Genomic DNA, 14,845 nt, shown 5'->3' on the forward strand with positions numbered 1-14,845 from the left:
CTTAGCCTCACACTACTGACATTTTGGACTGGAAAGTTCTTTGTCTGGCAGGAATGGGAACTGTTCCATACACTGCGGGATGTTCTGTAGCAAGCTACACCTATACCCACCACATGCCAGTTGAGAACCACAGATGAACCAGTTGAAGATCTTCAAACAGCACTCCTAGTTCTTAAAACACCACTATAGTAAGAATTAAAATTACTGAGTTTACTCAGCCATTCATCAAACATTTTACTTGGCACTTGGCACTCTGCTGGAAGTCACCAATGAACAAGAGAGACACGGTCTGTACCTTTGTGAAGCCTAAGAGTCTGCTGCAGGAAGACATAACAAACAAGCCAACAAATAAACTAATCCTTTAAATATGAATTGTGATTAGTGTTACGAAAGAAAATAATGAGAGTAAGAAGAGCCCACTTTAGTCAGGATAGGTTAGGGACAGCCTCTCTGGGAAAGCGACATTGAAGTTTGTGCTCTGAAGGATGACAAATGTTGAGAGCAGCTGAGGCAGAAGCAATAGCCAGACAAGAGACAATGAGGAAACAGAAGGATCCGCTACAGGAATTAAATGCAGGCCAGCATGGTGCCGGAACGAAATGGCATGAGATCAGCTCTAAGTGGGGAGGGGTTCAGGGAGACCAGACTCTGCAGAAGTTGGTAGGAACAGGAGTTTGAAGCATGTGGAGGGAAGCGCGATGAGCTTTAAGAAGATGTCTGGACTAGGGTAGCAGGGGGTGGCAGATGGAGGCAAGATTTCATGTTTTGGAAAGACAGTTGTGTCTGTTAAGTTCAGGAAGGGCCGGGGTTGCAGCAGGTTCATAAACTCATCACCTAATCAGTGCCCAGCCAGGTATGTATGGGAGGTTTGCAATCAATGTTTACTAATACACAAATTAATAAATGAATTAAAAAAAAAAACATTCAAATCTTTCCCATGGTCTGTGTTTCTATACATGTAAAGCCATCACATACTGGGGAGAAGTGTGATATTCATAAGTTCAGTTATGGGTATACCAAGGTTCACAACTGTTTCACTTGTCTATGAATCTGCTAAAGTACACGGGTTGTAGCCTAGCTCCTCTCCTGACATCTACTCTACAATCTGGGAATACTTATTTAATGCTGGCTCCTCCAGACAGAACAATTCCCTGTTGAACAGGGCTAGAGATAATGACCACTCCTTTTAGGTTCTTTGGACAAAACATCACTTATCATTTGTACATACATAACCCAGTATTTTTTTCTCTCTTTTGTATGTTTTTTTTTTTAACTTTTTTAAATTGAGATATCATTAATTTACAATGTTGTGTTAGTTTTAAGTGAACAGGAAATTGATTCAGTTATACATATACTTGTTCTTATGTGTATGTATGAGTCTGCTTCACAAATAAGTTCATTTGTGACATATTTTGGACTCCACGTATAAGTGATATCATATGATGTTTGTCTTTCTCTGACTTACTTCACTTAATGATAATCTCTATGATAATGCCATAATGTTGCAAGTGGCATTATGTCATTCTTTTTTTTTTGGCTGAAAAATATTCCATTGTGTGTGTGTATAAATATATGCATATACACACCACATCTTCTTCATCCATTCATTTGTCGATGGACATTTAGGCTGCTTCTCTGTCTTGGCTATTGTAAATAGTGCTGCTAAGAACACTGGGGTGCATGTATCTTTTCAAAATATCATTTTCTCTGGATATATGCCCTGGTGTGGGATTGTAAGATCATATGGTAACTCGATTTTTAGTTTCTTTTTTTAATTATTTGTTTGTTTTACAATATTGTATTGGTTTTGCCATACAGTGACTTGAATCCACCATGAGTGTACATGTGTTCCCCATCCTGAACCCCCCTCCCACATCCCTCCCCATAACCTAGTTTTAAATCAACACAAGTTTCAACCTGTTATGAAGACTACTGTTCTGTTATTCAGAACCACTTCCCCTAACATACACAGCAAACTACTTTTAACATCAGTCAAGAATAATTTTAAATGCCAACCAGTTAAAAGGTTTTATGTGTTCCCAAATAAATATGAATATATTTTTTATATCATCCCATAAACATTTGGGTGCTTTACATGTTCAGAGAAATTTCTCTAGTAACAAACTATAGAAATGATCCCTGAAAATACAGTTTTATCCTTATCCATCAGAGGGCAAACAGAATGAAAACCACAATCACAGAAAACTAATCAAACTGATCACATGGACCACAGCCTTGTCTAACTCAATGAAACTATAAGCCATGCCGTGTTGGGCCATCCAAGACAGACAGGTCATGGTGGAGAGTTCTGACAAAACACAGTCCACTGGAGAAGGGAATGGCAAACCACTTCACTATTCTTGCCTTGAGAACCCATGAACAGTATGCAAAGGCAGTAAGATATGTCACTGAAAGATGAAATCCCCAGGCCGGTAGGTGCCTAATATGCTACTGGAGAAGAGTGGAAAAATAGCTCCAGGAAGAATAAGGAGATGGAGCTAAAGCGAAAACAACACCCAGGTGTGGATGTGACAGGTAATGGAAGTAAAGTCCAACGTTGTAAAGAGCAATACTGCATAGGAACCGAGAATCTTAAGTCCATGCTGCTAAGTCACTTCAGTCGTGTTCAACTCTGTGCGACCCCAGAGACGGCAGCCCACCAGGCTCCCCCGTCCCTGGGATTCTCCAGGCAAGAACACTGGAGTGGGTTGCCATTTCCTTCTCCAATGTGTGAAAGTGAAAAGTGAAAGTGAAGTTGCTCAGTCATATCTGACTCTTAGTGACCCGATGGACTGCAGTCCACCAGGCTCCTCTGTCCATTGGATTTTCCAGGCAAGAGTACTAGAGTGGGGTGCCATTGCCTTCTCTGCTTAGGTCCATGAATGAAGGTAAATTAAGTCGTCACATAGGAGACAGCAAGAGTGAACATCAACATTTTAGGAATTGGTGAACTAAAATAGACTGGAATGGTAGAATTTAATTCAGATGACCATTGTATCTACTACTGTGGGCAAGAATCCCTTAGAAGAAATGGAGTAGTCCTCACAGTCAACAAGAGAGTCTAAAATGCAGTACTTGGGTACAATGTCAAAAATGACAGAATAATCTCTGTTAATTTCCAAGGCAAACCATTCAATATCACAGTAATCCAAGTCTATGCCCCAATCAGTAATGCTGAAGAAGCTAAAGCTGAACGGTTCTATGAAAACCTACAAGACTTTCTAGAACTAACACCCAAAAAAGGTGTCATTTTCATCACAGGGGACTGGAATGAAAAAGTAGGAAGTCAAGAGTCATGCAATCCTCAAGAGCAATTTGGCCTTGAGGAGTACAAAATGAAGCAGAGCAAAGGCTAACAGTTTTGCCAAGAGAACACAATGGTCATAGCAAACATCCTCTTCCAACAACACAAGAGAAGACTCTACACATGGACATCACCAGATGGTCAATACTAAAATCAGACTGATTATATTCTTTGCAACCAAAGATGGAAAAGCTCTACACAGCCATGAAGAACAAGATTGGGAGCTGACTGTGGCTCAGACCATGAACTCCTTATTGCCAAATTCAGACTTAAATTGAATAAAGTAGGGTAAACCACTAGACCATTCAGGTATGATCTAAATCAAATCCCTCTGATTTAGATACAGTGGAAGTGACAAATAGATTCAAGGGTATAGATCTATCTGATAGGCAGAGTACCTGAAGAACTATGGATGGAGGTTCGTGACACTGTTCAGGAGGCAGTGATCAAGACCATCCCCAAGAAAAAGAAATGCAAAAAGGCAAAATGGTTGTCTGAGGAGACCTTAAAAATAGCTGAGAAAAGAAGAGAAGCTAAAGGCAAAGGAGAAAAGGATAGATATACCCATTTACCCATTTGAATGCAGAGTTCCAAAGAATAGGAAGGAGAGATAAGAAAGCCTTCCTCAGTGATCATTGCAAAGAAATACAGGAAAACAATACAATGGGAAAGACTAGAGATCTCTTCAAGAAAATTAGAGATAACAAGGTACTATTTCATGCAAAGATGGGTGCAATAAAGGATAGAAATGCTATGGACCTAATAGAAGCAGAAGAAATTAAGAAGAGGTGGTAAGAATACACAGAACAACAATACAAAAAAGATCATGATCCAGATAATCACGATGGTGTGATCACTCAGACATCCTGGAATGTGAAGTCAAGTGGGCCTTAGGAAGCATCACTGTGAACAAGGCTAGTGGATGTGATCGAATTCCAGTTGAGCTATTTCATATTCTAAAAGATGATGCTGTGAAAGTGCTGCATTCAATATGCCAGTAAATTTGGAAAACTCAGCAGTGGCCACAGGACTGAAAAAGGTCAGTTTTCATTCCAATCCCAAAGAAGGATAATGCCAAAGAATGTTTAAACAATCGCATAATTGCACTCATCTCACACGCAAGTAATGCTGAAAATTCTCCACATCAGGCTTCAACAGTACATGAACTATGAACTTCCAGATGTTCAAGCTGGATTTAGAAAAGGCAGAGGAATCAGATATCAAATTGCCAACATCCACTAGATCATCAAAAAAGCAAGAGAATTCCAGAAAAACATCTACTTCTGCTCTATTGATGATGCCAAAGCTTCTGACTGTGTGGATCACAACAAACTATGGAAAATTCTTCAAGAGATGGGAATACCAGAACACCTTAACTGCCTGCTAAGAAATCTGTATGCAGGTCAAGAAGCAACTGTTAGAACCAGACATGGAACAACAGACCGGTTCCAAACTGGGAAAGGAGTACGTCAAGGCTGTATATTGTCACCCTGCTTATTTAACTTCTATGCAGAGTATATCATGTGAAATGCTGAGCTCAATGAAACACAAGCTGGAATCAAGATCGCCAGGAGAAATATAAATAACCTCAGATATGCAGATGACACCACCCTTATGGCAGAAAGCAGAGAGAAACTAAAGAGCCTCTTGATGAAAGTGAAAGAGAAGCATGAAAAAGCTGGCTTAAACTAAACAGTCAAAAAACGAAGATCATGACATCCCGTCCCATCACTTCATGGCAAACAGATGGGGAAACAATGGAAACAGTGACAGACTTTACTTTCTTGGGCTCCAAAATCACTACAGATGGTGACTGCAGCCATGAAATTAAAAGACTCTTGCTCTGTGGAAGAAAAGTTATAATCAACCTAGACTGCATAGGAAAAGGCAGAGACATTACCTTGCCAACAAGTCTGTCTAGTCAAAGCTATGGTTTTCCAGTAGTCACATATGGATGTGAGAGTTGGATTATAAAGAAAGCTGAGCACCAAAGAATCGATGCTTTTGAACTGTGGTGTTAGAGAAGACTCTTGAGAGTCCCTTGGACTGCAAGAAGATCAAACCACCCTGAAGGAAATCAGTCCTGAATATTCACTGGAAGGACTGATGCTGAAGCTGAAACTCCAATACTTTGACCACCTGATGCAAAGAACTGACTCACTGGAAAAGACCCTGATGCTGGGAAAGACTGAAGGCACGAGAAGGGGACAACAGAGGATGAGATGGCTGGATGGCATCACCAACTCGATGGACATGGGTTTGACCAAGCTCTGGGAGCTGGGTGATGGACAGGGAAGCCTGGCATGCTGCAGTCCATGGTTCGCAAAGAATCAGACAGGAGTGAGCGACTGAACTGAACTGATAAGCACTGGTATATTTCAAACCAAACTCACCCTCTCTTCCTTTCTTCTATTTTCTCATCTCTGTGACTGGCACCATCATCTGCTGGGTTGCTCAAGATGGAATCTGGGGTCTTACCCTAGGGCACTTTCTCTTTCTCATTATCTCACCACGTCTCACCAGTTCTACCTCGTAAAATTCTTCATATAGCCAATTACCATTCCTCATCTTCCCAGCCTTAACATTTCTTTTTTTCTCTGTAAGATCTGAAAACAGCCATTTCACTGTTCTGTCTACCTCCAGCCTCAGCCATCTCAATCATCTCCTCTACACTGATCTTTCTAAAAAATTAAATCTGATCATACCTATCCTACCTGCTTAACATCTTTCAATAGCTACTCACTACCATCGGGGGGAGGCGGTATCAGTTTTTTAGCACAGCACTCAGACTCAGGGCGCTTTTTATAATCTAGGCTGTGTCTACCTCTCCAGTCTTATCTGCTGCCACATAACTCACTGTGTCTCTCTTCTCTGCCTTTGAGGTTCAGGTTAGTCTCTAAAATAAATACTATTTTTTCAGGAAACCTTTCATGACATATCAACACTAGACGAAGCACCTCTACTATGTAGACACATATTACCCTATGCTGACCCACAGTATTAGATCACATTCCCCCTCTGTGTATTTCAACTGTCTAATTACTCATCTGAGTTATAAGACTATAAAATCCCTGAGGCCAGGGACTATCTTTTTCACTTTTATATCCCAAGGGTCTGACAGAAGAGTCTGCACTCAACGAATAAAAGCATCTATTAGGGAATATCCTTTCTGATTCATTAAGTCTAAGTCCTCCCTCTGTAAGTGCATAAGATCCTCTGCACACCTTTCCCTGGTAAAACACACAGAACACTATACTGGAATTAGCACTAGATAGGGACCACTTTAATGACAACTATGTTTGTTTCTTTGTACTAACCCCAGCCAATCAGCAAGAACATCATCCCTGCAGTTCAGTGCCTGACACACAGGAGGAGCCCCGAAAATGTTATATGATAAATAAGGCTCCTATCCAGAAAGCAAGACAATCAATGATAAGGCTGGCTGCTCTTGCTACAAGACAGGGAAAGATACACTGAGCCACAAAAGCCAGTCAAGCAAGAAGGACTTTGGTTTGCAGCAATGGGATAAGCATCCATACCATGACTAGTAAACTTTCCCTAGCAAACAGTAAACATAGACAGTTTAGTATTATAAACAAAATACAGTCACTTTTAAAAGCTAATCTTTCTTGGCATCTCTATTACATTATACTATGTAGTGTCTTATTTAGCCATATCAGGTTAAGCCAAAGAGGAGGAAGAGTTTTTCCTATGTTAAAATAAAAATTTGAACTTAAAATGATTATTATTCATTTGAATAAGCCTAAAAAGAATGTGGAAGTCAACTCCATATGATTTCACATTAATATTTTGTCTACTAGAAATAAATTACTATGTATTTTCATTTTAAATATCATTGTCAGAGAAATAGTCAAGCTTATAACTAAATTCTAAAAAAATAACACACGTAGAGAAAAAGACACAATCAGCACTCCTATAAAAGCGACACTGATGCAAAGACAGTCTATGTCCAGGGATTCCTAACCCAGTGCTTTCTTTGACACTAATTCAAAATTAGTAAGGGGTAAAATTCTGATACCCCTCCCCCATCACACTGTCTCCCCTGTGAAGGCTCCAAGTGAATGCATGGTTATTACCAATAAGCATAACTTAACTGCTTAATAAACTTGCTTGCCATTTTGGCATGCTAATTAGCTTAAGAAATACGTTCTCTACCAATTAATTTTTTAAGCTTATGTTTTGTTTTTTAATTTTAAAAATTTAAGCTCCATCATTTATGTGGTTATGGCACAGTAACAATCTACCAAGAATATTCAGAAAGATGGCTCTAAGTTTATCAAAGGTTATCTGGGGCTGAACTCAATCCCACTCTACAATAGTGTGAGCTAACTGATAGCCAAATGAGAATATTTCCTATAGCTACTCAGGGATGGCTGGAGTTCTTGTTTAGGTAAAATGTTTAAATGGTTCAGTAAGGTAACAGGCACTGGTTAAAATTTTTAACCCCTGGAGTAAATCAAGACCTTCAAGCTCTTGCTAGTATCCTCAAGCCCTTACCAAAAGCACACTGGTCCTCAGGTGAGATTCTGGAGATCTGAAAAGGAACCTTCCACATGTTTCCAGTAGGGTACATGCCATTTCAATATGGTGATGGGAAAAGTCCGATAGAAGCATCTGTAATAATAATAATGATAAAAACCCACAAAGACAACATTTCAATCCTATTAAAGAAAACATTATATACCTAATATGTGGAACACCTTTAAAAACGTTCACTGTAAAAAAAAAAGAAAAGCTAAACACAACATTATAACTATACTTTCAACTAAAAAAAAAACTAGTCTACTTTAGATGTCAAGCTTTATCACAGGGTATCTTGTGTTCAACCATAAAATTTTATCTAAAAACTTCAATATATTGAATGTTATTCCTTTTAGAAAGATATGTGAAAATTTATTTATCAAAACTTATATTTATCAGGAGATGCCACATATTTAAATAAATGCCACATACAAATAGCTAACATTTTCTAAATATTTTCTGGCTTGGGTTTCTATGACATTTACCTTTAAAATTTTGAAAACAAAAGGCTTATACGAAACTTATAACACATTACAACATTTTAGTATTTATCTCCCCAATATTTTTGTGTCTATTTTCTAAACCAGAATTTGGCTTGTATTTTGGCTAACATGAGTATTTTCCATGTCCTTATTTTTTCTTCTACAGTTTAAATTTAAATAATTTAAAGGGTTCATTCAGTTCAGTTCAGTCACTCAGTTGTGTCCAACTCTTTGTGATCCCAGGAATGGCAGCACACCAGGCCTCCTTGTCCATCACCAACTCCTGGAGTTTACTCAAATTCATGTCCATCGAGTTGGTGATGCCATCCAGCCATCACATCCTCTGTCATCCCCTTCTCCTCCTGCCCCCAGTCCCTCCCAGCATCAGTCTTTCCCAGTGAGTCCACTCTTCCCATGAGATGGCCAAAGTACTGAAGTTTCAGCTTTAGCATCAGTCCTTCCAGTGAGCACCCAGGACTGAGCTTCTTTAGAATGGACTGGTTGGATCTCCTTGCAGTCCAAGGGACTCTCAAGAGTCTTCTCCAACACCACAGTTCAAAAGCATCAATTCTTCAGTGCTCAGCTTTCTTCACAGTCCAACTCTCACATCCATATATGACTACAAGAAAAACCATAGCCTTGACTAGATGGACCTTTGTTGGCAAAGTAATGTCTCTGCTTTTGAATATGTTATCTACGTTGGTCATAACTTTCCTTCCAAGGAGTAAGCGTCTTTTAAATTTCATGGCTGCAATCACCATCTGCAGTGATTTTGGAGCCCCAAAAAATAAAGTCTGACACTGTTTCCCCACCTATTTCCCATGAAGTGATGGGACCAGATGCCATGATCTTCGTTTTCTGAATGTTGAGCTTTAAGCCAACTTTTTCACTCTCCTCTTTCACTCTCCTCAAGAGGCTTTTTAGTTCCTCTTCACTTTCTGCCATAAGGGTGGTGTCATCTGCATATCTGAGGTTACTGATATTTCTCCCAGCAATCTCGATTCCAGCTTGTGCTTCTTCCAGCCCAGCGTTTCTCATGATGTACTCTGCACAGAAGTTAAATAAGCAGGGCAACAATATATAGCCTTGACATATTCCTTTTCCTATTTGGAACCAGTCTGCTGTTCCATGTCCAGTTCTAATTGTTGCTTCCTGACCTGAATCTAGGTTTTTCAAGAGGTGGGTCAGGTGGTCTGGTATTCCCATCTCTTTCAGAATTTTCCACAGTTTATTATGATCCACACAGTCAAAGGCTTTAGCATAGTCAATAAAGCAGAGATAGATGGAACTCTCTTGCTTTTTCCATGACCCAGCAGATGTTGGCAATTTGATCTCTGGTTCCTCTGCCTTTTCTAAAACCAGCTTGAACATCTGGAAGTTCACAATTCACGTATTGCTGAAGCATGGCTTGGAGAATTTTGAGCATTACTTTACCCTGCTTATTTAACTTATCTGCAGAGCACATCATGAGAAACGCTGGGCTGGAAGAAGCACAAGCTGGAATCAAGATTGCAGGAAGAAATATCAATAACCTCAGATATGCAGATGATACCACCCTTATGGCAGAAAGTGAAGAGGAACTAAAAAGCCTCTTGAGGAGAGTGAAAGAGTTGGCTTAAAGCTCAACATTCAGAAAACGAAGATCATGGCATCTGGTTCCATCACTTCATGGGAAATAGATGGGGCAACAGTGGAAAAAGTGTCAGACTTTACTTTTTGGGGCTCCAAAATCATTGCAGATGGTGATTGCAGTCACGAAATGAAAAGATGCTTACTCCTTGGAAGGAAAGTTACGACCAACCTAGAAAGCATATTCAAAAGTAGCAACATTACTTTGCCAACAAAGGTCTGTCTAGTCAAGACTATGGTTTTCCTGTAGTCATGTATGGATGTGAGAGTTGGACTGTGAAGAAAGCTGAGCACTGAAGAATTGATGCTTTTGAACTGTGGTGTTGGAGAAGACTCTTGAGAGTCCCTTGGACTGTAAGGAGATCCAACCAGTCCATTCTAAAGGAGATCAGTCCTGGGTGTTCTTTGGAAGGAGTGATGCTAAAGCTGAAACTCCAGTGCTTTGGCCACCTCATGCGAAGAGTTGACTCACTGGAAAAGACTCTGATGGTGGGAGGGACTGGGGGCAGGAGGAGAAGGGGACGACAGAGGATGAGATGGCTGGATGGCGTCACTGACTTGATGGACCTGAGTCTGGGTGAACTCCAGGAGTTGACGATGGACAGGGAGGCCTGGCATGCTGCAATTCCTGGGGTCGCAAAGAGTCGGACACGACTGAGCAACTGAACTGAACTGAACTTACTAGCCTGTGAGATGAGTGCAATTATGCGGTAGTTTGAACATTCTTTGGCATTGCCTATCTTTGGGATTAGAATGAAAACTGACCTTTTTCAGTCCTGTGGCCACTGCTGAGTTTTCCAAATTTGCTGGCATATTGAGTGCAGCACTTTCACAGCATCATCTTTCAGGATTTGAAATAGCTCAACTGGGATTCCATCACCTCCACTAGCTTTGTTCATAGTGATGCTTTCTAAGGCCCACTTGAATTATAATAAAACTTCCCCAATTCTTACTGATGGAATTTTTAAAAAAACATTTTGCTACTATAAACAACAGTGTAATGCAACATTCTTGTAGATAAATTTAACTACATTTATGATTATTTCCTTAAACCAAATTTACAGAAATGAACTTGTATCAAACAAATGTATATTCTTCCTACATATATCAGTAATTAATACAAAGAGATATACTAATGTTTAAGTTGTTCATGGTATGATTCCGTTCAATGACAGCACTGAAAGAACTTTCACAACCTCTCTTAAAATGCTGTCCAAAGTTTCCCTAATGTACTCTGTAGGCTCCTGAAAATCTCCAGGTAGGTTTAGGAAACTAAACCCCTTGAATATTTATAATGATCGCTTAAAATATTTTAAACATTCTTAAGAAATCATGCAGTAAAGAAACATGTTTGTTTAACTCAGGGTTTGCCAAATGTATTTGAATCCATGAGACCCATTTTGTGTCACATAGGTAAGTGATATATCAAGGAAATCAACTTGATAAAACACTTGTTATTGTTAGTAATGACCAATTTCAAATGTAGAAAAATTATTTCATCTGTGCTTTTATGGTGACTGCAGCCATGAAATTAAAAGACCCTTGCTCATTGGAAGAAAAGTTATGACCAATATAGACAGCATATTCAAAAGCAGAGACATTACTTTGCCAACAAAGGTTCATCTAGTCAAAGCTATGGTTTTTCCAATAGTTACGTATGGATGTGAGTTGGATTATAAAGAAAGCTGAGCGCCAAAGAATCGATGTTTTGAACTGTGGTGTTGGAGAAGACTCTTGAGAGTCCCTTGGACTGCAAGGAGATCCAACCAGTCCATCCTAAAAGAAATAAGTGCTGAATATTCACTGGAAGGAGTGATGCTGAAGCTGAAACTCCCAATACTTGGGCCACCTGATGCAAAGAAGTAACTTATTTGAAAAGACCCTGATGCTGGGAAAGATTGAAGGCAGGAGGAGACAGGGACGACAGAGGATGAGATGGCAGGATGGCATCACCGACTCAACGGACATGAGTTTGAGTAGACTCCAGGAATTGGTGATGGACAGGGAAGCCTGCAGTCCATGCGGTCACAGAGTCGGACACAACTGAGTGACTGAACTGATGCTGTTATCAGCTTTACCACACATAACTAGTTAGTTACTAGTGAGTTTCTAGTTTGATTCCATAGTGGACAAAAAACTGTAATTTGAGTAATTTCCTTTTTTTTTTTTAACTTGCTGAGACTTTCTAATTGATTTTGGTTCATTCATGTGCATTGCAGGGACTGTAAATTCTGATTCTGTTGAATATACTGTCAATTAGATTAAGGTTATTAATTGCATTGTCCAATCTGATACATACTTATTCACTTACTTACTTGCCTGCCTATGCTTTCAGCTACTAAAAGGTGTTTTTCAGTATTTCACTATGACTGCAGATTTCTCTTTCTTTGTTGATTTTTGCTTCATGTATCTTGAAAATACATTATTGGATGCATACTGATTCATGAAGGTAACACTATCTTTATGAACTATCATTCTTTATTTCTAACAATGTTTTGTGCCTTAAAGCCTACTTTGTCTGACAATAATGAAGCCAAGTGCTTTATCTTATTTTTTTAGTGCTTTATCTTATTTTTTTAGTGCTTTCTTGATATATTTCCCCCATCTTTTCACTTTAGGCTTCCTGGTGTTCATATTTTAAGGGCATCTTCCTTGTAGGCAGCATATAACATTGTTTCAAGCAAGTCTTATATTCTTAAGGCTTTTACTTAATATATTTTGTCCTTCCACATTACATGTGATTACTATTATAGCTGTATTTATATCTACCATCTTATTATTTGTTCTCTAGTTTGCTCATCTATTTATTGTTCCTTTTTACTTTTTTGTCTTCCAATAGATTAAATATTTCTTAACTGTATCATTTTCCAGCATTTATAAACTAAAGCATTAAAACTTTAGATTTACCTATTAAAAAATATTTCAAATGATTCAGCACTTACCTTTAAACAATGCAGTGTATCATTTTTTGTGAACATCTTAAACTTAGTGAGTTCTCCAATAAAACGAACAGTTTTGTTCTTTGTTTCAATATTGATCTGGTCCTTTTTTCGTACCTACAAATGAAAAGAAAAGAGACACTGCTTAATAGTCTGAAATCTGTGATAAAAACTGTTATTTTAATAAGATTGAATCACTCAAGATATTTTAAATAAATTTGGGTATAGTTTCTTGCTATATTCAAATTATTCTAAGACATAATTAGCTCCGTGGAATACCAGGGCCAGAATGTGCTTTCCAAAACAGTTTCATGGTCAAATAATTTGGGGAAACAATGCATTTCATCAGCCTTAAAGAGGCTCTCAAACAAAGAAATTTGTTTAACTTAACTCAATGTTCCTTAAATTTCTCTGGCAACATAAAACATAAATCCCTCTTTTGAAATGTTAACAACTACTAGTTTGTTAAATTAATATTATAAGGAATATACATTAGGAAATGCTCCTTTAAAAGTAATAAATGCCTAAAGCTCACTTAAGCAGAAAATATTAAGGCTTAGTTAGTATATTATAGTTATGAACTATATACTACATTTTTTATTGTAAATGCATTAGTACAACAAAATTTCCAATATAATAGCTATTTTTTCTTATTATCAACAGTCACAGTCATAGATCAAATCCTTTTCAAATATAAGCCCTCTACTCAGGCACACATTTCAAAAAATACTGGACATAACAAAGTCCTATTACAACAGTACAATGTGAACAGACACATCAAGATAACTGTAAATGGATTTAATCTCAGAATTATATTTTCATCAGAAAACCAAACCTGAAGTCTAGAAGACTTTTCTTTGAACAGTAACAATAATATGGCAGTTCTCTATAATAGTTTACTGTCATTATTTTTTCAGAATACTTCCTATTTGTTCCACACAACAATACTGAGAAAGGAGTAAAATCTGTATAAACCTGATTTAATAGTTAAAACAACAACAGAAGAACACAAAGCTTTCAAATGACCTGACCAAGGATCAGTACCAAAACCCCAATCTCCTAACTCACATTTGAGAATTCAACTGTTCAAGCATGTGCTGGGGTTCAAAAAATAAGTCTTAACCAGGATTTCCCTGGTGGTACAGTGGTTAAGACTGTGTGTGTGTGTGTGTCTGTGTGTGTGTGTGTCTGTTCTAACCTCACCCATACCTGGACAATGAGTGACAATCTTTTACATAAGTATTAATCTTCTACATAGACAATTTACACTTAAATGGAATTCATCATCTTCCTTTTAAGGACCAACTTTCTGTAGCAAGCAAAAGTAGGTGTTTATAAACTTTTTAGATCTTCAGGGATAATTTGTGAACAAAAATTTGCTAGGTTTAATTTGTTAGGCTTAAGTCCCAGCTCTATCACTTAACTGTTACTTAAACTTTATGCCTTAATTTTCTCATCTGTAAAATGGAACTAATCAAAGTAACCTGTATCATATATGGTTGTGGGTATTAAGTGAACTGATACATACAAAGCACAATCAATAGTGTAGTGACTGGGACCATAAAGAGTTCAATAAATAATAGTCATTGTGAGCTTTATCCACATTTGTACATGCATCACTAATACATGGGCACAAAATTAATGTTCACTGACTGAACAAATTAATGAAAATGCTTAATGTTTATATATACATTGCAGTGCCATGAAAGAATTAAGATGGCAGTTCACAACACTTGAGCTCATGTGGTCGTTTTGTGCCATTTGGGAGTGAGGGTGGGAGTATATTATCCTGGACAATGCATATAAAACTTCCTGAACCTACTCACTCACTCAGAAAAATATGGATAAAAACAAGGATGATGACAGTGGGTGGTAATGATGATAACTATACTTCACCTAATACTAAGCAACTAATGTCCAGGACAAAAGATTATACAAATGATGCTTGC

General features: G+C 38.2%; 1 protein-coding gene and 1 pseudogene across 2 annotated transcripts in view; both read right to left on the reverse strand.

Annotated features, from left to right (window-relative positions):
- The window catches only part of UPF2 (UPF2 regulator of nonsense mediated mRNA decay), a 94,281-nt gene that overhangs the window by 35,891 nt on the left and 43,545 nt on the right, over nt 1-14,845 (reverse strand). For both annotated transcript variants that reach the window (XM_015099542.4, XM_060397208.1), the window contains exons 10-11: nt 12,900-13,013; nt 7,823-7,939 (exon numbers count right to left, since the gene is read on the reverse strand). In XM_015099542.4, the coding sequence (XP_014955028.1) occupies nt 7,823-7,939; nt 12,900-13,013 (231 nt within the window). The remainder of the gene's footprint in view (nt 1-7,822; nt 7,940-12,899; nt 13,014-14,845) is intronic.
- LOC114117681 (small nucleolar RNA U3) lies at nt 2,035-2,155 on the reverse strand (annotated as a pseudogene).

This window comes from Ovis aries, chromosome 13 (genome assembly GCF_016772045.2).
Source record: "Ovis aries strain OAR_USU_Benz2616 breed Rambouillet chromosome 13, ARS-UI_Ramb_v3.0, whole genome shotgun sequence".
In the NCBI taxonomy this organism is placed as follows: Eukaryota; Metazoa; Chordata; class Mammalia; order Artiodactyla; family Bovidae; genus Ovis; species Ovis aries.